This window comes from Mustela erminea, chromosome 5, assembly GCF_009829155.1.
Source record: "Mustela erminea isolate mMusErm1 chromosome 5, mMusErm1.Pri, whole genome shotgun sequence".
In the NCBI taxonomy this organism is placed as follows: Eukaryota; Metazoa; Chordata; class Mammalia; order Carnivora; family Mustelidae; genus Mustela; species Mustela erminea.
The window spans coordinates 96,904,732-96,928,632 of NC_045618.1; the positions used below are offsets into that span (position 1 = coordinate 96,904,732).

The 23,901-nt window shown below is 40.9% G+C and overlaps 1 protein-coding gene and 1 long non-coding RNA gene across 2 annotated transcripts in view; one reads left to right on the top strand and one right to left on the bottom strand.

Moving 5' to 3' along the window:
- MDGA2 (MAM domain containing glycosylphosphatidylinositol anchor 2) overlaps positions 1-9,202 on the bottom strand; it is an 863,714-nt gene extending 854,512 nt beyond the window's left edge. Inside the window, exon 1 of the mRNA XM_032344142.1 lies at positions 7,690-9,202. Within this exon, the coding sequence (XP_032200033.1) occupies positions 7,690-7,969 (280 nt within the window). The 5' untranslated portion in view covers positions 7,970-9,202. The remainder of the gene's footprint in view (positions 1-7,689) is intronic.
- A 52-nt stretch (positions 9,203-9,254) lies between these two features.
- Positions 9,255-23,901, top strand: part of LOC116591343 — a 46,795-nt gene continuing 32,148 nt past the window's right edge. Inside the window, exons 1-2 of the long non-coding RNA XR_004285968.1 lie at positions 9,255-9,524; positions 22,531-22,624. This is a non-coding gene — a long non-coding RNA (uncharacterized LOC116591343). The remainder of the gene's footprint in view (positions 9,525-22,530; positions 22,625-23,901) is intronic.

The window sequence follows — 23,901 nt, forward strand, 5'->3', positions numbered from 1 at the left end:
GCATATCTTCCTCAGATTTTTCTATCCTTCTCAGGATACTTACAGGAGCCTCGTCTTCTTCAGGAGAAAATCTACCTGAGGCAAGGTATAGACTCAGTACACAGTTCTACTCAAAATAATAGATAGAATGTCTTGATGTTTAATCTGTTCCTGTCTCTCCTTATGTACCTGAGTCATACAATTAATTAGCAGGCATGATAATCTGGTCCACAGGGACCACAGGCTCTATTTAAGAGTTCCTCATCTTTCCCTTTCAGATCAGAAAATTCTCCCTGAAGATGTTCTTCAGTCAGATGGCAACCATTTTATTTCTTCTGTTTGACACACATGAATAAAGTTCTGATTACTTTAGAAAAAAATGATTTTGCTTTTACCATTACTTAAGGTGCAGATACATTTTCCTAACAGCATTTTCCAGGCTGACATCCTATTTTCTACTTACCTCTTTGAGATCTCAGCTGCCTTTAGTGCTGTCCTTTAGGACTCTAGAAGGCCTGGCTATGAACCAACCTTTCCTCTTTCAGACAGACATGTTTTCCTATCCGCAGGATCACTCAATTATTTTTATCCCTCCCATTCTCATTACAAAAAAAAATAAGACAAAAAATATGCCACTTGTAAATACGGTAACATGTCACATACTTGACCTTATCTGTCTAGCACACAGCAACCTCTGGTATAATTTCGAGTGGAAAGAGTAAGAAACTGATGTCTCCTATTTTTATGAAAAGTTATAAAGGTTACACACTAAAAGACAAAAATAAGTTACATCATAATTTCCAGTATCCTTGTTCCTACCTAATAATATGTCTTCAATTAATATACTTACAGTAAATGTGTAATAGACCAAAAGTATGCTCCTAATATTTGAAATCATTTTCTGTGATTATAAACTTGTGGGGAATGTATGATTTGGATTATAAAGTGAAAATCTTCTTCTTACTGAATTCAGTCAATGATATTAACAGAAAAGGAACTGAAGTGTTTTAAAACCAAGATTAGAAAAGGCATAGTGTCTTGGAAAAGTAGAAAGAAACCAACATAAAAAGAGATTAACTGGCATCAGTGCAAGGTGGTAGAGTTAAGAAAGAAATGGAACTGTACTAGCATAAAATGGAAAATAAGTGCATGCCCCAATAATGGAACATGAGGGGCTCTATTAGTAAGTTGAAAAAAAAAATATCCATCCAATCGATGTGCCTGGATTCTGAAAGAGTTGTGAAATTTCTTTCTGTAAACAAATCTCACAAACAACCCAAGACCACTATTTGACTGACATATTCTATCTTAAATTAGTGTAAAGACTCAATAATATCTTAAAGTCTCTGCTCACTTACAACTTTATGATTATAGAAGCCCAGAAGTTTATTAACTGGATTCAAAAATAAAAATAGGACACAGTTTTCTATAAATGTCATCATTCCTGTCTGCTGTAAACTGTGTATTTACACTGACACTGAGACAAAGAAATGAAATTTCATTTTGTGGGACTATTCAGTTAACAGCAATTACAATGAAGCTGAAAATGTTCACCCTATTCATACCTGAAATGCGCTCAATACAATACGCTGCTTATCTTTCCAAAATAGCCTAAAAGGAGAGTAAGACATGCTCCAATTCAGCTCCCAGCTGAGAGCCCATACCCTCAGTTTACTGCAGCTGCTAAACAACACCAGCATCAACATCAGAACCAGGTGGGTATGTTTGCTATTTGTGCCTCCACCTTTGTAGGTAACAAGCCTTAAAACCAGCTCTCTCAAGACCTTCCCAAAGCACGAGGACCAGACCAAAGAATGTGAATGACGAATCACCTCTACAGCTGGAAAACAACCCAGGACCACAGTTCCTAACACTGTCTTAAAAAGACATAAACTCAACTCATAGGGTTCATGCTGGTAAGTCCCATCTCAATATGTGCTACCACAATCACATCAAAACTAATTTTTCAAAGAATACAAAGCATGTTCTCTCAGAAAACTTTGCTTGTATCCTGTTTCTCAAAGAAGACTTCAGGGGGTTCACCTTATAACACACACACACACACACACACACCCCAAAATAATTCTACAGTATCAATAAGAAGTGTCAGAACAAGGGACAATAAAATTAAGCTAAGAAATCAAGATCATGAAAAAAAAAATTCCTTCCTTGGATTTCTTTTGTGACATTTATTCACCAGAACTTCATTTCTAAGTTTACCTCTGATTCTTAATTATCTGAACCCTGGAATCCTTTCTGACTTATTCTCTAGAAAATGATTCCTTAAGTTTGACATACACCTGCTCAATCCAAGTACTTAATAGTCCACTTAAGGATTTTCCTAGGGATTTATAAGACATGAGCAAGTAATACTACATAAAATAATCTGCCTATTTTACTTGTGAATTCTCAGTAACGTGACCAGCAAGGACGACTCTGAATGAACAAAAATAATCCTGGTTACAAAGGACAGGTCACTTTTCCTTGTGATGGTGGCCAAGGTGGTGATGTGATGATATTAGTCTGTGAATGTGTATGAGCAGTGGGGTAAGGAGTGGAAAGACAGAAAAAGCTGACTACATGTGACAGAGCTTCAGACCAATTTTTTTTTTCAGCAACACTTATTAAAGTCGTATCTGCCTCTCCTCCCACAGGCTGACATCCTATATATGTGTTTAGCCAAAAGCAGCATATAATATAATAAGATCTACAAACTCGAACTGGACAAAAATCACAATTCTGTGCACTTGGAACAAATTTGCCATGAGGATGGCAATATCCTGGGACTGGATGTAATGGTTAACAGACGTTCCAGAGCACCTAACCTTTTGGGCCAATCTATCCATTCAGATTCAATCCCTTGACAGTCTGAAATACCTTCCAGACCCTTCCAATCCACCTTATCCCCTGATTCTCAATCCCACCAAGTCTTTTCTATATAGCTACTGCCTGGGATGTTATTCCTAAATTATATATTAACTGACATTACTGGAATTGAGTGAATATAGCTCGCTATAATTGATATTACTGGAATTGAGTGACTATAGTATGTTTGATAAGCTTACTCTGTTTATTGCTTCCTGCACATCCTGGGAGCTATTTATAGAGGGTGCATTAACCATTTCAAGATACCCAGTCATTGGCTGATTTGGCTCCCATTAAAAACTACTCAGACTGAGACTTTAATTCTGTTTTTCATTTGTAGATTTGTCTTGTGCTAATGCATTTATAATCTTTTATGAGCCTCCTTGGAAATTAAGGACCTGATAGGTCAGAGGTAAAAATACAGTGTGTGGCAATCGAGCTATTTTTATCTTTAGCAAAACAACTGAGAAGTTTACCAGGAGATACGATTCTCAGTATGCTGCCTTACCAAGAGGATCTCTAGAAAACACAGTTAGGGAGTGCCTGGGTGGCTCAGTAGGTTAAGCATCTGACTCATGTCAGGATCTCAGGGTAGTGAGGTAGAGTCTCACGTCCCTCTCCGTGCTCAGCACGAAGTCTGCTTGAGATTCTCTCCCCTTCTCTCCTACTGCTTCTCTTCCCCCACTCTGCTAAATAAACAAATAAATAAATAAAATCTTAAAAAGAAAAAGAAAAGGAAACATAGCTAAACAGCCCAAACAATTTACGACACAGAATAACTTACAAAGAAAACTTTCAAAACTGGAAAAATGCTTTGGATCACTTGGTTCTAGGTACTTCAGTTAAATAGACACATAGCTGGGATTTACTATGACCTCTGATCCTATGTTTAATTAGTTATCCTCAACCTCATACAAGGGAAGTCCAACAAAATAATGCTGGCAATGGATACCATTTCATTATTCATTTAATGACTTGGTTTTCGGTGTAAGGAAAATTAAAACACTAAAATTCGAAGACTATTTTGAGGAAAAAAATTTTTGAATGCAAATAACTATCTAAAATTCAAGAAAGTCAAATCTGTAACTCAAGAAAATGGATTTTAAAAACTACACAAATACAGATATCTCCAAATGACCATTATCCATCAGAATAGTTAACAGTTATTTCAGGAAGTCCACATCGACTCTTCTGATGCAGCTCTATTATAAAAAATTATTTTTTTGCGATCTTCCCTTCAGAAGTGTTTTCAAACAATTTATATCACTGCAATGCCATGACTGATACAGAGTATTTAAGAAATAAACAGGGAAAATGTCAGTTTTTTTCATGTCCTTTTTAAATGACATCAAAATTACTGGTAGAGGGGAGGAGATCGGTGGAAGTGAAGGATAATTTCCCTTACCCAAATGCCACACATATGCAAATCTCAGCTAGCGTGCAGTTAGTTTGCTGAGCAATATCCCAAGATAAATGACAATCAGTTCTAGGTCTACAGCATAAACTTTCACACATAAGTACTGCACATGGTGTCAAGTTGATTGAACATAAGAGAAAGAAGATTATAGTAACTCAAGATAATATCATCTGTGCCTTAAAACAAATATACTGTTTAAAAAAAAAACCTGAATTACTAAATCAAGAAGTTAATTTGAGCTGCAAAGAAATAATTTCGCTTGATTTGCACATAATTTTTACTTCTTAAAGCTGGCTACTAGAAAACAAAATTAAGAAATAATACTTTGTGTGTTACATGAATGGTTTTTCATTAGCAAACACAGACAAAAGGATAAAGCGATATAGATTTTTATGGTAGCAAAGTTCCTATGTAGGTCTTAAAGTCTGTTTATAATTGCCCATTTAAAAAAAAAAAAAGATTTTATTTATTTATTTGACAGAAATGACAAGGAGGCAGACAGGCAGAAAGAGAGAGAAGGAAGAGGCTCCCCGCTGAGCAGAAAACCTGACGTTGGGCTAGATCCCAGGACCCTGGGATCATGACTTGAGCCGAAGGCAGAGGCTTTAGCCCACTGAGCCACCCAGGTGCCCCTATAATTGCCCTTTTTTATTCATTCATTTTCAAGGCTTTTCATGTAAAATGTTCAAAACACATCTATAATCTACTAACTCTTCTGTGTCCTTTTCACAATTGATCAATATTTTATACCTAAATTAAAAAAAAAACCTGTTCTCTTCATTATACACACGTTCACTAATAAAATTCAAACTACTTTAGATTAAGAAAGGTCATGATTTACAAAGTCAACGCAATGAAATTTTAAGTCCATGTTGGTGGTTCTCAAACTTCAGCAAGCATCACAGTCATCATGGCCTGAGGTCATGAACACAGACTGCTGGGTTCCACATCCAGAATTTCTGATTTAGAAAAGAGGGGGGCCTGAGAATTTGCCTTTCTAACAAGTTCCCAGGTGATGCTGATGCTGAAGGTTAGGGATTCCCACTGTAAGAACCTAACGTGTGCTAAGACATACTTAAAAAGTAACACATAAATATATTTGTTCACCCACCTAATAGCTGTGGCATTCATAAGGACCAGGGTTGCTGACTAATTTTCATACAAAACTCATTCTATTCCAAGTCAGATGCCCAATACCCACATCAATATTAAAAGAAAACAAGCAAAACAAGACCACCACTTTCATCGCAAAGATCAGTTCAGTAGCAGAACTGCCTCCCCCTTTTTTGTTAAACACCATTGGCATTATTTCCATGTAATTATTTCCTACTTATCTCCACTCCTAGATCTTACCCTTTTCCACTGCCCAACATGAAACTTGCCAGGACAATAATATGAATGACAAAAAGTGACAGGAAAAATGGTACCGTGCCTTTCTAATCCAGAGAGTTCTCGCACGTCCTGTCCCCGCAATCTTTCTAACTTTTCATTATCTCCTACACACACACACACACACACACACACACACCATACACATAAACAGTTTTGTTTTGTTTTGTTTTGTTTTTAATCCGTTTAGCTGGGATGATCCTAACAAATGGAAGAGAAATAAATGACTTAGTCTTGAGATAAAAGGAATCCAGGCTCCCTCATGCTAAGGAACAGCTCCTTCAGAAGCCTCTACTTTCAGCGTTCCTCCATCCCTAGAATCTCAGCCACTCTCATCTCAGGGACACCAGAGACCAGCAGACGTCAAAAGAGCACTCAATTCATTCCTGCCTTCCCCAGTGCCTCACCTCCTGCTGTCAGCCCAAGCAGTAAGATCTGCCTGGAGTCTCAACATCTCCTTTATACACACACAAACACCACCACCACCACCACCTCTGTCAAGCAAGTTCTCTTTCATTTGGTAATGAGGGGATGGGTAGAGAAAAGAAATTAAGATGTCTTTAAGTGGGAGAAAGTGAAAATTTCCCGGCCCAAGCCTAAAAGGGAACTAGGAAGACAGGAAAGGGGAGTGGCAGATGGAGTTCCGTGGCTCCAGAAGCCCCTCTGGACAAACCCCTCCCACTGCTCAGACCAGGAAGAACACAGTGGAGACAGTAAAGGCTACTATGGGATCTCCCACATCCCTTCCCCAGCATCCACCCAGGCGCACACCACATTCCCAGAGAGTTTGAGTATTCAAGGTCCCCTTGCACCCATGCCCTCTCTGCAGTAAGTTCTGGGGTCTGCAGGGAGAGCTCTGACATTTCCACAAACACTCATGCCCTTTGCTCCAGAACAGCCATTGACCTAGCACTGCAGTGCTGGGGTCCAACCCCCCCCCCCCAGCACTTTGATAGATAACAAAGGTAGTAGGTTGATTTCCAGCACGCAGGGACCCTAGGGGAGCTCTGGGAGAGTTTTGGCCTGCTGTACCCTCAAGAGCTATTCTCCTAACCGCTCTACCATATCTTTGAGATAAAAGTTATGTTCCCCTTGTGGCACTGCCTGCTTGTCCCAGGAAAAGACGCACATTTCAACCAGAGCCTGGGTATGTGTATGTGAGTCTAGCTCTCAGTCCCGAAACCCAAGGGTGCCAACTGCTGACAGGCAAAGGAACCTGGATTTGCTCCTGAGGACTTAAAAATCTCCAAATTAACAAGCTTGCCTTGGTCCTAACCCGCCCAGACCTGGGTTTTCCAGAAAACTGAGGTTGTGTTCCTGTTGCAGCGAGCTGGTGTCCTGCCCCGGAGCCCAGACGCGCAGACTTGGCCAACCGTTCATTCATGCATTTTGCTCATCCATTCACATAAACATGTCCCTTAATTGTGTCTGGCATCGAGAGTCTTGCCTGCTATTTTCCCCTCCCCAAGTCAGTATTCATGGCAACGCTGGTGCAGAACGCAACTCAACTGTCACCCCACTTCCTGAGCCAGAAAATCCAGTCATAGAGGCATTCACCAAAAAAAAAAAAAAAAAAAAAAAAAAAGAGAGAGAAAGAAAAGAAAAGGTGGAGAGAAGGAAAAGGCGGGAGACAGAGAGGGATGGGAAGCTCACTAGGGTCACATTCGAAGCTTCCCTTCAAGGGAAACCGCGGCACCGACACCGCGGCAATGCAAGGAGCCAAATGATTATTAAATCAAAGACTGCTAGAGCTCGGGGCCCTAGCGGGGATAAACCAAGCGCAAAGCCACTCATTCGCAAGAGTGCAATGTTGCCGGCTCGACCCAACTCCCAGCCCCAGCCGAGGCGCCGGGGGAGCGGCTCGCAGCCCAATCCGCAGCACGCTCGCTGCCTCCTCACCGCTCCCAATAACGTGATGAAGTGTAAATCAAACACCACGCCGGGAGGGGCCCCGCAACGGTGCGAGTCGTGCATTTTCGCTCGCCAGCCCATCTTGCCTAAGAATCACAAGGTCACGATAGCGTCGCTATTCCACTCACCGTATACTCCTTGGCCAGAGATCCCCTCCAGGAGGACTGTCAGCAGCCACACGAGACCGTACACTAAATCCATCTTCACGTGAACATGAACATATCCAGCCCAGGGGGTACGCAGCGGGACCTTCCGGAGGCCGGCGGCTAGCCGAGCGCGCTCCACTCGCGCCCGGGCCGAGCCGAGGTGCCCGGGAACCGCTCGCCGAAGAAGAAAGCGCCGTCTGTCCGTCCTTCCCCGGCAGCGTCCGTGAGCGGAGCGCAGGAGCCCCGCACACCCCACACTCATACACACACACACATACACACACACACAACACAATACCCTGACACACACTCACACGCACGCCGCACTCACACCGGGCGCCTGGGAAAATCGCAGACGCCGGGGAGGAGCAGGGGGCGTGATGGGAAGGGGGCCGTGAGGCGAAGTGTTCTTCAGGGTAGCGGGCTCGAGTCTCCGCAGCTACGGCGGCGGCGGCGCGCTGGGCTGGCAGCGGGCGCGGGCCGGGGTCCGGGGGTGCCGAGCGGTGCGAGCCTGACGCGGGCAGCCACGGAGCAGGAAGTGGCCTCTGACTCGGGGCACCGAGCAGGGGCGTCCTCGCCTGGGTTCGCCTTTACAAAGTAACTCGCGAAGGTCCCCGGAGCAGCGTCAAGCGGCGGCAGCGGCCCGCCCGCCCGCAGTCCGGAGCCCCCAGCCCTGCTGTCTTGCCTTCCCCCATTCCATCAGTTGCCATTGCAACGCCAATCCTGTTACACGATACAGGCTCGCATCGCCGAGCAGGGAGAGGAGGAAGAGGAGGAGGAAGAGGAGGAGTGGGGCTAGGGGGACGGGGGTGGGGAGGAAGGGATGGGAGGAGGGGGAGGAAGGAGGACAGGGACCGACGCGGAGCAGAGTGTGCGTCTGGAGCTCTCTCGGGCACCAGCCTCAGCCGCCACCGCCGCTGCCGCCACCGCCGCCGCCGCCACCACCACCGTTCTCCAAAATAGCCGTTAGCGCCCTGCCAGCGAAGAAGGGGCTCCGGGCGGCCGCACCAATTCCGGGAGCCGAAAGCAGAGTCCAGGCACCGCCACTTGCGAAAGAGGGAGAATGCCAAGCAGAGACCGGATCCGCACACACGTCTACCGTGCCCACCGGCACCGCGCGCGTCCTCTTGGCTTCCGCGCCGCCCCCGCCAGGTGGAGGGGTGGGGGCGGTCGGGACAGGCGGGAGTTTAGAGGAGGGAGCCGCAGAAGGGGTTCCCCGCCTGGGCTAACGTAGTGCTGGCATCCAGAGCTGAACGCGGGAGCGGCCGCCCGAGGAGGACACCCAGCTGCGTGGCCGCGGGTCGGGCCCCAGCTGCGGCAGAGGTGCCGGGCCGGGCGGCGGAGCGCCCAGGGCTCGACGCCGGCCGGAATCCCTGGGTGTGCGCGGGGGTGCGCGCCGCGGAGGCGAGAGGAGGAGGTGGAAGAGGAAGGCGAAGCCGAAAGCAGGCGGACGGGCTGCCGGGCTGCCCGAGAGGGAGGCTGTGTGTGGTCACGTTGCGCGCTACGTGCTGAGAGCGCGAGCTGCTAGCCGCAGCTGGGCGACGTCAAAGCCGGGTGCGCGGCTCAGCCGCCTGCCTCCGCGCCTCCTCTGCCTCCTCTGCTCCGCCTTCGCTCTGCCTGCCTGTGTCAGCCGAGGAGCTCATCAGTATGGACAGCGCCGAGAGGCTCCGCGAGGCCGGCCACATCCGGCCTCCAGCTTTCCCCGCCGAGGCCCTCCCCGGACTCTGAGAGCTCCGCGGCGGCAGCCCGCCGTTGCAATGCCTGATGCCGCTGTTTTCGCTTGCACGCGGAAGGGCCGGCTACCAGCCTAGATCAGGGTAATTACAACACACTACCTCCTCCTCCCCGCCGCCCAAGGTCTTCCAGGACCCGTTCTGCTTGACTAGAGGGCAGAACAGGCCAGCAGCCACTTGGAAGTGCCTTCGTTTCTTCTCCATTTCCATCCTTTTAAATGGAAATGTGGTCATCGTGGCGATGAGGTGTCTACTCTCTAGGGGAGAAACACTAGGAGTTCAGAGCTTAGTTTATTTAATATGCAACGTCTCCTACTAAAGTTAGCTGCTTTGAAAATCTTTCCTCTTTTGTGAAAGACAGACTCTCATTGGGAGCAGAGCTAGCTAGTTCTGACACTGAGTTTAAGAAATTCGTATTTAGAAAAGGATTAGAAAATTGGAGGCATCTTTAATTTACATTGGAGCGGGTGTAGGAATACTTAACCAAATTTTGATAGGGAAAACTGGGACTATAGAAGTGGTTTGTGAGTTGTTTTTATAATTACAATAATTAGTGCTTCCTGCGTGCAATTCACTTTCTTGAATATATTCTTCACAATTCAAACGGCATATGGATAAGGAAGTGATTAAAATAGCTAAAAACGTGCATTTATACATGGGTAACAAAAGTAATTGCTATGGAGAATCTGGAGCATAGTATTCATTTATCTGCTCCCATAATAAATTAACATAACATACTGCAGTTCCCTCTCCCCCTGCTACTTCTGCTGTGGGGAGGGAACTCCAAACACATGAAAATGAATAGTCCCCATTGTCTCCAATGTCTCCAATGAGGTCCTTTAACTCAATTAAGTGAATTGTGTATTTTATCTTTTTAGGGTGTGATCTAGTGCTTACCCTCTGGCTTTTCAAGATAGGAGGAACCAAGAATGTTGAGAGGGTCCCAATGGATGACTCACATGTTGTTGGGGACCCCTTCTTTTGAAATGCCACTTTCAAGGATGGAATTAAGTATCATTTTAGAAGTAAAACTCAATGTATGGCATTTCTCAAGAGAATGAAGTTCACTAGTCATTTGTGTAGGGAAGGTGGGCGGTAGGAATTGTCTTAAGTTTCTGAAGATCTGTCTTTTAAAAGTAAATCATTCTTGCGTAGTACAGCACAGCAGCTTCAAGGGACTGTAAACTGCAACTCTCAGATGGCAGCTCACGGTATGTCCACGAGGTACTTCCAGATTTTAGCTGCTCGTGTTCTGCAAATAGTACTTCACCTGCATACCAGCACTGTCCTTTTGTGGGGGGGGGGGTGTATTTATGGAATCCTAGGCCCTTTGACTGTTTGCAGAACTCTAGATTTAAATATCTTATTATCACAGAATCTCAGTGTATATCCCATTTACAAAGGAATCCAGACTAAGTGACTATCCCTAATGGAGAATTTTTTCCTTAACCTTGAACATTAGAGCATAAGCTTTGGGAACTCACAGGGCCTTTATTTTCCACATAGTGCACATCTCAGCCGTGGAAACCTCAGCAGTTCCTGAATGAACTCTTTGGAGCTTGGAGAGAACTTAGAGAACCTGGACATTGCAGAATTTATTTCAGTTGAGGAAACAGCCAGATGTATGTACTCTGGGCCAGGCCTAATTCTAGATCTTAAACATACAAAAATATATAAGACAGAATCCCTTCCTTTAAAGAAACACACATAGTGGACAGGGTGTGTTGGTCAACACATGCACCACTACTATGGGTATTATATAAATAAAGTCCCAAGGCACTAGGAGGCAAATTTTACATGCAACCATTAACTGAGTAACATGACAATGAGGATAAAAATTGCACTGGATTTAATATTTTTTTTTGTTGTTGTTCCTATGAAAATATTGGATAGATAACTCTTGGAAACAAATGGCGAGTTCAACCAATCAAGTTTTCTTGTTTGTTTTTTGTTTTTTTTTTTTTTTGTTTTCTGCTTGAAATTCAACATTTTTTTAATCTGCCCTGACCAACCCGGTGTGTTGTATTCAGCCACACCTAGCACTAGCGACTAAAGGCCTCCAGGTGGTGAGCCTGAGCTGAGGCTTAATGACTGGCAGGGAGAAGATTTATCAGAAAGGAAAGGAGTTTTAGAAGACAGGTCCAAAGGCTGCAATGAAATCAGACCCAGGACACTCTGCAGCCCAATTAGTGTAGTTTGCTGTAGGAGCAGTGTAAATAACTTTATGGATTACCAGCTTCTTGGATTTTGCCTTGTGAGTATGGATGCTGCAATGACCCCAAAGGAATCCCACGTTGCATCTGCTAAGGCTCACTGAAGAGTATTCTTGTAATAAGAACAGCAGTGAACACTTAATCTTTTCTGATTACAGGACCATGAAAATTTAGGGGCTCTCCTCTGACAACCTTTATTACCTTAATAACCTGTTATAGTTTTATTAACTATGGTTTCTTTTTAATTTCTATCTCCATCTTCCAGCATGAGCGTGACATTCCAACCTAGATAACGTGGGAGAGGCAATGTCACGGAGGGAATCAGGGCTTAGTACAAGATACACCCCAGATAGTGGGACGGAAAGAAGAAAAGCTAGTAATTCAGGAGATACTGCCGAGTAGGGCAAAGTCAGAATATTAGTAGCAAATCTGTCCTTTCTTTCTAACCTAGCCTCTTCCCATAAAGCAAATACCAGGTCTTGTGTATTTTCACGGTTACTCCCTGTTTCCACCAGTGGTCCTTTAAATCACATATACACTATTCCATGTCTGGTTTATAAAACTAAGCAAGAATGTAGAAATCATCATGGATATATAAGTTATCTCTCAGAAACTACACACCCTAATCTGTTGCCCCACACTTCCTTGTGCTTGCCTTATTCTTCTTGATCACAGATTCCTGGTTTATATCACAGCTTATTTGGACTATAACTCACCCTGAATCATACCTCAGTTATCTGTGTATGCAGACCTCTGGCCTCATCCTTTTATCCTGAAGCTAAATCTACTTCTGATATTTCCAAAATCTGAATGCAAACTCCATTTTTTCTGTGGCTCGGATATGAATCTGAGACCCGAAACTATCCCTTCCTCAACCTCTGCCCAATGGACCAGTTCTCTTTAAAGCTAACTCAGATTATAATGAAGTCTAATTAAACCCTACAATTGAACCATTCCTGTAGGTTACAAAATATTCTGTTCTGATAAGTTTTCTCTAACCAAATGACTGTCCACCTAGTTTCATTTTCTCCCACTTGGTAATAGCTTCACCGCATCCAAGCTTAGAAAAAACCTAAGCAGCATCACCTAGAATTGAGTGTTTCAGATGACAGCAAGACATGATTTACTATCAGTGAGACAAAGCATAGTATTGGGGGTCTGGTCATCTCCAGAAGACAGGCAGGGGGCACTTGTTCATAAACAGCAGAACTCAGACAATGGTGTTAAGTAGGAGAAAGGATTTCATTTGGGAAACAGGATTGTCCCTCAACAGGGCTTTAGTGAGAACAAAAAGGGGAGTGAGAAAGGCAACTGCTAAATTAGAAATAAAGAAGCACATCAAATCCCCATTGTATGGACTGAAAGAAATCAAGGAGAGATATATGGCTTGAGGAAGTAACAAAATACCCAAAGGATAATCCCCAGAGGTAGCAAATCCAGGGTCTAAATGAAAAAGGAGGTACCTAGGAAAGGCTGATTATAAGGATACTGTTTTGAGAGGATGCCAAGGTAATTTGTTACCAGATGATGGGGCTAAGGTCTCAGATATATTGTGGCTGCTGGTGAGGAGTACCTCACAAACACAGGAAAGTAGAGGCAGAGGTAGAAAACATGAGCAAGGTCTTTATAGTCTTGATACTCTATCTTCAGCTTAAAAATAGCAAATCTCCGAGATTTAGTAAAGAACGTTCTCTCTCATATGCCCTCCTTCTTTAAGACAGACATGCTAGTCTATAGTTCTAGACCTCCAGGATTTTGTGAACCACTCATGTTTTCTATAGTTTGTATCTTGAACCCATAATAATTTTTTTTTAAAGCCTACCCTCATATACCATAGCCTTGACAATTTTAGTAGCCCTGCCCTAGATCTATTCTTATTCTGGCACGTCTCCCTTGATTCTGACACTATTTCAGGAACAGAAAAAAAATGCAGATTTGTTCCAGAGTAGAAGATGTTCAGTTCAGGGCAGTGTAACATAGTAGGTAAATGTCTGAGCTTTGACATCAGACTGCCTTGAGCTTGAATATCTGACGTCAGTTTGACCTTGACGTTTCCCTTATTTCATAAAACAAAAAGAGCAAGAGGTTATTAAAAATTTTAAGTAAAGTAGTACACATAAGATACATAGCTCAGCACCTGACACATAGTACTCTAATAATATATTATTACTCCTAATATTTTTATTGATAATATTTGTTAGTTGTCAAAGAGCATTAGTATATGTGACCACGACTTGAATCACTTCCATTTTGAGGTTAGCTAACAGCTCAGAATCTTTAGTTTTATAAGCATGATGAAGTAAGTGTTTTCTCTAAAAGGCATGACTTTACTTGCTTTCATTCAAAGTTCATCTGTCCCATTTCTGTCCAGTTACATTGAATTCTGAAGTCTTCCTACAGTTTATCTGTAATGGTTTGGCATTTTAGTACTTAGGAAAAGCTTAATATTGTCTGAAAACTTGAAAATTTGAGAGTACAATTCTACTTCAAGATTATTTTTGAAAGTGCCACATCCCTGGATGTACCCTTGGAAAACTCCACAGCTTAAATATTAACACAGAGAAGTTTCCACTTATCATTTTTCTTGGTTTACTATCTTTTAAAAACAGATTGGTATGAAGTAATGTTTACACTTCTAGGTCACCAGTAGACTAGATTAAAGATCAACATCAAAGTTGGATTAGCAATTTTGTGGTGGAAATGTAAAGAAGCCCACTGTTTCTGACAAGAAAGTGATTTGATTAAGCCACAGATAAGATATAAAGGATTAGAAGAGAGTTGAACTAAAACGTTCCCCATGATTCTATATTTGGAGTAATTTATATTTGTGCATGTAACAGGAAATAAAGGAAAGAAAATTTGGGTCAGGTACTGGTTTCAAAATTTAGCATCACAACACCAATACAATTAATATAATATGCCATAACATAACATAGACTTTAAACATTGTAATTGAACTTGACCTCTTGACAAGCTACTCACATCAGCTAATGGTTGGGAAAACTCAAGGAAGCACAGCCTCTTCTTGATTTAAAATTTATCATATTTTGGGTTGCCTGGGTAGTTCAGTAAGGTGAGTGTCCAACTCTTGGTTTCAGCTCAGGTCATGAACTCAGGATTGGGGGATCCAGCCCCACACTGAACTCTGTGCTGGGTGTGGACACTGCTTGGGATTATCTACCCACCCCCCCCCTTACCTCTCCCCCACTGGGCTTGCGCAGGAACTCTCTCTCTCTAGACCATTTTTTTTTTTTTTATTTAGCACCTTTTTTCTAATTACCTAGTTTTTCAGGGTTTCTCTCATGTGCCCTTCACTTTGTTCTCATTCCACAAATGGTTGGTTCATGCTTTGTCCTTATATTAGAGAGAGGTGTGTTCTTTCACCCAACATCGTTAGACTTCGATTTGATTTCTGAGTGTCTGCCACTTACCCCATGGCACCCATGGCTCACATCTTCACCCAGTGTCTTTCAGTGATAAGGACACAGCTATTACCTTCTTCTGACCTCAGGCTTCTCCCAGACTTCTTGACATTGAAGAATTTTCTCATTCTTCTCTGGGGCCATCAGGAAAGTCTGGATCTCCTCCACACCACACACCTTGGAAACCATATGGTATTATTCTTCATTCTTTCTTTACCTGACTATGCCATGTTGATCTTTATATTCCTTTGTAGTTTCCCTGATTTACACTCTGAGATATTTTCATCCAAAAGTTAAGGCAAGATTGAAAAAATAAGCTTTCTATATCATGGAATACCTAACGTATACGAAGGTCACTACTACCTTTCAGGCATAAGAGAGGACAGGGAAGTCCCCCTCAGAAATATGTATATCCCTTGGGCGCCTGGGTGGCTCAGTGGGTTAAGCCGCTGCCTTCGGCTCAGGTCATGATCTCAGAGTCCTGGGATCGAGCCCCACATCGGGCTCCCTGCTCAGCAGAGAGCCTGCTTCCCTCTCTCTCTCTCTGCCTGCCTCTGTGCCTACTTGTGATCTCTCTCTGTCAAATAAATAAATAAAATCTTTAAAAAAAAAAAAGAAAAAGAAAAAGAAATATGTATATCCCTATCCTCCAACTCTACATCTCATTTTCCTTCCTCTCTCTATGCTCTTCTATTCTTCCTGGCCATAAAACTCCCACCAGGCCAGAGGGAAGTTGACCATCCTTGCAAAGGGAAAAATGAAAGTCATTTGAATCTTGCATTCTCCTTACTCTCTGCTTTATAGAAAAACTGCTGTGGTCTGAATTCTCCAAGCTAGAGCTTAATAATTTAAAGCCTAGATCTTCCCAAAAAAAAAAAAAAAAAAACCTTTTTTTCTTTCAAATGCCTGACGCTTCTTTTTCCCTTGGTTTTTGCCCTTTCCCTGAAGGTGTGCTCAGCTTCGATAAGTGTAGAACCTTAGAGAAGAAGAATTACAGGAAATCAGAAACAAATTGAATATAAGATAATATTTCAAAATATTAGCTAGAGTTGTACATCCCGATCCTCTATAAATAAGTCAGTAAGGGAATAGGACTGGGTTCTGTCTATTATGGGTGGCTCAAGGAAGCAAAACATTATTATCCAAGTTCAAACTTCAGGAGCAGATCCAAAGAAGTGGAGGGTAGGGGGTTTCCAGGGGAAATTCGTAACAGATTCATCGAAGGAGGGAGAAAGAAAAACAAAACAAAACTATCGATAGGAAAGTAGTAATTAGGAGATTGAATAAGCCCAGTGTGCCACCAAATTGGCAAAGAAAATAAGACAAGCCTAACATGTGGCTAAGTAGTCTGAAGGTTAACCAGGAAGAATACAACAAGATAGAGATGAGAAGAGGGAAGGGGGTGCAGGGAGCTGTACCGGGTTAGTGTCCCCCCAAATTCTTGTCTTCTCAGAATCCCAGACCTGGACCCCATTTGGAAGTAGGGTTTTAACAGATGCTATTAGTTAAAATGAGGTCATCATGAAGTAGGGTGGCCCTTCACCCAATATGACCAATGTCCTTAGAAGAGAAGAAGGCACAGAAACAGACACACACAGAGAATATCGTGCAGCAACAGAGGCAGAGACTGGAGTGATGCATCTGTAAGTTGAGGAAGGTGGAGGACTGCTGGCAATACCAAGAGCTAAGAAAAAGATAAGGAGCACATTCCTTCCTGGCACCTTCAGAGAGAGCATGGCCCTGCCGACACCATGATTTTGGACTTCTAGCTTCAAGAAGTGTTAAGAGAATAAATTTCTGTTGTCATAAGCCACCCAGTTTGGGGTGCTTTGTTCCAGCAGCCAGAAGAAACAAAGACAGGAGCTCCCACGTGTCTCTTGGGCAAGAGTCTACACAAAAACTGTTTGGCCAAGCCCTCTGGAGCCTGCTATCCAGACCCTTGCCTTTAGGAATTTTTCTTCGAAATCTTTATGGAATCACACTTTCCTAGCTTGGACAAATCAACCTACCTCAGCTTTACTTGTGTTACTCAGGAGAGTAATCATGAGAGCTAAATGGAATAGTTCTTGTTTAAAACAGAGGGGATCATTCCCTTCCTAGGGAATCGAAAGGAGAACCAAAACTAGATGTGAAGTTCTCCTATTTCAAGTTCACTTGGATGCAGTTACTCCCATATAAAACAGTGAGAAGCCTGGGATCTCATGGAAAAGAATAGAAGCAGAGGTAGCTCTGACCTCTGTTCTCCATGTATCTGACAAACCCCTCTACTCAGCAAAAGCCATGGATAAAGGAGACCTCTCATATTTCTCTTTCCCCCTCTTTTTCTTACACTCCTATAACCAGAAAAGGGGAATTTTCTTATTTTTCCCATCTACCCCCCCCCAAGTAAAACTCATTTATAGCAGCCATTTCCAAACTTTCTTTTCTTGCCATTTACTTACCTCCATTACACCGTAATAAATATATTTTTATCCTGACTCAGTACACATACACACATCCAAAACACATTTTTATTCATAATATTACACTTTGCACCAAAGTATTTTGATATGTTCCGTTCTGTTCTATTTAGTTCCTTTATCTTCTGTATTACTATACTTTTAAAAAAAATATGGTCTGACCATACTACACTTAGTTCTCTAAGTCCTTAATGTGTAATGCAGCATATTTAGTACAAATGCCCATTTTTTTGACAAGTTGAAATGTTGCTAAAAAATGTTGCTAAAATGTTAATAAAATTTTTTTCTTCCTAATGAAAAATTCTGAAAAGAGCATATACCCTAACTCTCATGTTCTGAAACAATAAATTTCTTGGTTAGGATTTGGAAAAGGGAAAATTGTTACAGATACATATTTTGAATGATATATTTCTTTACCTGTTTGTATCCTTTCTTTTTCTTCTATATAGAGTGACATCTTTCCTTGGCAATAAGTGATCATCTTTAGAAGCACTTTTTAAAAAGACTTTACTTATTTGTTTGTTTGTTTGTTTGTTTAATTACGAGAGGAAGAGAGAGAGCAGGAGAGTGAATGAGGGGAGTGGCAGAAGGGGAAAGGTAAGGAGAGAGAGACTCTCACACAGACTCCACCTTGAGCACAGAGCCCCACATGGGGCCCGATCCCAGGACCCTGAGATCATGACCTAAGCTAAAATAAAGAGTCAGATGCTTAATTTACAGAGCTACCCAGAAGCCCCTTTAGCAGCATTCTTAATGACTGAACAACAATCCCAGTGTGTGTGTGCAATGGAATCGCCTAACCAAGCTCCCTTTGTTGAGCATTTGGTTTCTTTCAAAAGCTTACATTCTAATGGAATGAAACAGATAATAGCCAATAATCAGACAAACAAACTATAAGGATAATTGCAGATTGCAATAAATACTTTTTAAAAAGTGGGATATAATAGAGTATGAAAACATTGAGGATTATATTAGATAGTATCATCAGGAAATGGATTTTGAGATAGACCTGAAAAACAAAAGGCCACATATAGATGTGAGAAGAGATGTACAGACACATGGCAAAACATTGGTTCTTGGAGTCTATTGCATTGAAGGAACAGGAAGATAGCTTTCTAGAAAGTCATTAGGGACCAACTCATGAAGAACTCCATAGACCAGTATGAAAAGAAGATTTTATTCTCCACGCAGGGGAAACCTCTAGACAATTCAGAGAGATACAAAGAGAAATAGAGAGAAAGAGATTGAGAGAAAGAGAAAGAAAGACTATCCCAAGAAGGAAAAGGGTCTATAGTCAACAAGTATATTGGGTATGGTTACAAACAAATGAATCAGTTTCGGTACTAGTCATATAAAATTTACAGTCAACTTCAGAGTTTATTTACTTTTTCAGTTTCTTTTTTTAATGTTTCCAATTTTTATTTAAATTCTAGTTACTTAACATATAATGTAATATTATATGTTAATATGTAATAATATGTAATACTATTTCAGGAGTAGAATTTTGTGATTCATCACTTGTACATGCAACACCCAGTGCACATAACAAGTTCCCTCCTTAATCCCCACTGCCCATTTAGCCCATCCCTTGCCTACCTCCGCTCCAGCAACCCTGTTTATTCTCTAAAGTTAAGGGTCTCTTATGGTTTACCCCCCTCTCACTCTTTTTTTTTCTTTCCCCTATGTTCATCTGTTTTGTTTCTTAAATTCTACTTATGAGTGAAATCATATGGTATCTGGTTTTCTCTGACTGACTTATTTTGCTTAGCATAATGCACTCTAGCTCCAGCCATGTCATTGCAAATGGCAAGATTTCATTTTTTTTTAAAGATTTTATTTATTTATTTGACATACAGAGATCACAAGTAGGCAGAGAGGCAGGCAGAGAGAGAGGAGGAAGCAGGCTCCCTGCTGAGCAGAGAGCCTTATGCGGGACTCGATCCCAGGACTCCGGGATCATGACCTAAGCCGAAGGCAGAGGCTTTAACCCACTGAGCCACCCAGGCGCCCCAAGATTTCATTATTTTTAATGGTTGAAAAATATTCCATTGTGATGGACTATATATACATACATACATACATATACACATACTACCTATCTTTACCCATTCATCAGTTGTTGGACATTTAGGCTCTTTCCATAATTTGGCTGTTGTTGATAATGTTGCAATAAACATCAGGGTGCATGTGCCCCTTTAAATCAGTTTTTTTGCATCCTTTGGGTAAATACCTGGTAATGCAAATGCTGAGTAATACAGCAGTTCTATGCCCTATTAGGCATAGAAGCTCCATACTTTTTTCAGAGTGGCTGCACCACTTTGCCTACCTCAACAGTTTAAGAGAGTTCCCCTTTCTCTGTATCCCTGCCAACATCCATTGCTTCCTGTGTTGTTTATGCTAGTCATTCTGACAGTCATTGAGGTGGGATCTCAATGTAGTTTTGATTTGAACAAACAATTTTCATACACCTAGGAACATGGATTGTTTCTGAATTCATTTAGCCTTTTTAAAGATTGTGATACTATGTTGTAGTTTTGTTTATGCATGCCTTATATATTTTGGAAATTTAAACCTTATTGTTATTAACGAGAAATTTTTAAAATTATATTTTCTAAGTTGTTATTGTTGGTAGGTAAGAGAGTTATTTCATTTTTGTATATTCATTTGATAACCAGCTGAAATCGCTTCTTAGGTCTGTTTTTCTTCTTCTTCAGTTGTCTTAAGTTTATCAGATAGCAAAACAATCATATAATCTGCCAATAGTGATAGTTTCTATTGATTTTTCTTTAGGAGTCATGAGTCCCCACTCCTCCTTTTTTGTGAGATTTCTGTCATAAACTTCTGTCAGTAGTTTATGGCAGTAACTTCTGTCATAAAACTGAAAAATATTAGTGATAATGTATTTCAGATTTTAATTGGAATGCTTCCAATGTTTCACAGTTCAGGATGCCATTGAGTGTTAGTTTCAAATGGATATACAATTCCTAGTTTATTAAAAGGTTTTGTGCTATTGTTTCTGGTTGTCGGTTTGTTTTTCCTAGCCATACACCCCTTCACATACACACACCTAACTCACCCAGTATGCATGACTAATGAATTTAACCAAATGCCTTTATGGTATAAGTTATAGTTATTTTATGGTAATTTTAAACTTGGGTTTCTTGTGAAGATCTGTTAGTCAGGATTCTCCTGAGAAATACCACCAGTGGATACATATAAATAAAATATCTAAGCCATTTAAACTTAATACATTCATCTTTGAAATCACAGTATAAGGTAAGAATTTCTCATTAATTTCAGTTCATAGATGAAGAAACTGAGGCACAGAGGGCTTATTATGTTGAAATAGCTTTGTAGGGGCACTTGGGTGGCTCAGTGGGTTAAGCCGCTGCCTTCGGCTCAGGTCATGATCTCAGGGTCTTGGGATCGAGTCCCACATCGGGCTCTCTGCTCAGCGGGGAGCCTGCTTCCTCCTCCCTCTCTGCCTGCCTCTCTGCCTGCCTCTCTGCCTACTTGTGATCTCTCTCTGTCAAATAAATAAATAAAATCTTAAAAAAAAAAAAAAGAAAGAAATAGCTTTGTGGATCAGGAAAAAAAAAAACAAAAACAAAAAACCATACTTGTAATACTGTATTAAGATTTCAATAGGGGCTCCTGGGTAGTTAATCAGTTAAGGGTCTGCCTTTGGTTCAGGTCACTGTCCCAGGGTTCTGGGATTGAGTCCCGCATCTGACTCCCTGCTGAACAGGGAGTTTGCTTCTCCCTCTCCCACTCTCCTCCTGCTATCTCTCTCTTTCACTCTCTTTCTCTCTCTCTGAAAAATAAATAAATAAATAAAATCTTAAAAAAAAAACCCTCAATGAAATACTAGAGTTACTAATAATTTTAGTTAGAATTTTCTCATATTTATATTCTTCTCTGAAACTTGTCTGAAATTTCTTTTTTTTAGGTTAGCTGGGAAGTTTATGATTTTTATGAGTTCCAGAGTATCATAGAAATTATTATACAAAGGTTCAAAAGAGCTCACCTGCTCGTCATCGGGACCCACGTGTTTTTGAAGGGTCTTCCCTGTTAGTCTATAAAATTTGTGGCATCATAGTAAGTCATGCATTTCTGAATGTTTACTAAAATATAATTTCATGAGTAGCACAGTCTTAAAATTGAATAAATAGCTCCTCTAAATCTATGCTTACATCACTTTTTTTCATTCTCAAAACTTGTACTTTTATTTTCTTTGTGTGTATGTGTATTCATATATATGTTTTGTGAATTCTTGAGTTTTCATCTTTTTTGTCCCTTCAATCTACTAGCTTTCAGATTTGTCAATTATACCATTGTATGCTTTATAATTAATCAAGTTGTGCGTTAGTTTTCATCTTTCCTTATTCCTATCTCTCTCTTAGATTAATTGGGATAATTTTGGCATAACAGTTTTAGCTTCTTAGACTGAATAATTAGTTTATTTATGTTTATTCTTACCTATTGACTGATGAAACTATTTAGATTTATACATCTTGTCCTGAGTATAGAATTCACTGTTTCATTCTATTTTTGACATAACATGTTATCTCTTTTGTTAGTTTCAATGTAGATTGCAATAATTATAGTCTTGAATTATTGCTTAACTAAGGAGCTGCCACGGAAAAATCGCTGCCTGTGATTAATTATCTGCTATGCTAATTATTGCATAAAAAATGTAGACTGTACAACTTCTTTTTTATGTTTGTTGAAATTTTCCTTGTGGCCAGTTAGAAGATCTTTTCTAGGTAAATATTTATTGACTCGGAAAGTAACTGTGAATCCTAAATGTGAGATACGAAGTTTTATATATAAATATATAAAACCAACCTTCTTAATTAGATTACTTACATTTCTATATTTTAATAATATTTAGTGCCCGTTACACCAATGTATTTTATCATTCATTACTACAGAGGACAGGTTTGTGGCAAGTTTGAATTTTTATTCACTATAGACATTTGCTTTTTCTCCTTAGGTGGTTTCAGTGTTTTTACTTCATGTTGGTGATTCACATATTTTATCAGGATTTGCCTGGATAAGGATTTTTCAGGAATTATACCTTATATGTGGTAAGTCCTTTTTCACCCCTGATACCCTGAAATGTTTTCTCTTATTTATATCTTCTCTGTTTAGACTGCTTATACTCTTTGGGGATTTAACTACTCTTGACTTTATCTTTACTCTTTTTTTCCTCTCTCTCTGCATACATTCATTTTGATATATATAAGATGTGAGTATTCACTTTCTTTCATCAAATCTGTCATTTTTCTCTGTGTTCTGGGAAAACTTCCCATGCTTCTGGTCCACATCACTGCTTTGATTTTTCCACAGCAGTGGATATCCACACCAGGGTCAAATGGAAATTTTATCTTTATCACTAATTTAAAATTGTCCTTAAAGCCCTTGGACAACTCATTTATTGCTTTCTTTTCTTCATCCCATTTTCTTATGTCTTTACCTGACACTGGCAAGGCCTTAAGCCTTTTCAAATAAGTAATTGTAATTTTCTTCTGGATCTTGCAATAAATTATTGTCAGAGATGTACTCGTCTTTGTGCTAGTCTCTTTCTCTTCTGTGGCAGTAATTTTTTTACTAGCCCAATGCTGATTATTTTTCTTAAAGAGAGTTTAGAGCTATCAGGATGTAATTTTCTTAACAGAATATATGGATTGTCTTGGGTCCCACTCCCTTTCCACTTGAGTAATGGAGAAATGCTCTTCTGAGAGTCATCGTAATGGGCAGACTACTGGAGCCTTAAGGAGCAGGCCGTGCAATTCTCGATTACTCCAGGGGATTTTTCTACTACTTGCCTTATCTGCTTTTCTGATTCTAAACCAAAAAAAATAGGTAAATATATAAGTCCCAGCATGCAGCAACAGAATTTCTTTCTTTCTTTTGTGTGTGTGTATGTGTGTCTGTCCTCTCTTCAGTGCTCCCTTGTAGTGAGCTATACTTTCCAGAATGCATGTATTGTGGTGCTTCCTCTGCAAATAGCTCCTGAAATGTGCCATTTAGTTGGGGAACAGATAAAGCGTCTTTCTTAGTTCTTTTTTTTCTTTCAGTAAGGCTCTTGACTTGAGTGAAGAATTAAATTCACAGTAGGTTTCTTCCTTTCTTTCTTTTTTCCCCCTCAACTACTATTTATATTTAAAATATGCCAGTTTCTCCCAGATTCTAGCCTAAGGTTAAGTGTCTGTTTTACTTACTTATTAATTTTTATCTTTTCCTGAATGTTTTCCCATAGGAATGAGGCTGCATTAGTGCCTATTAGCCACATGTTATTTAAATGGGAATTATCACATTGAATTTTCTAATCTTATTTCACTTTAAGTTATTTTCTGTACTT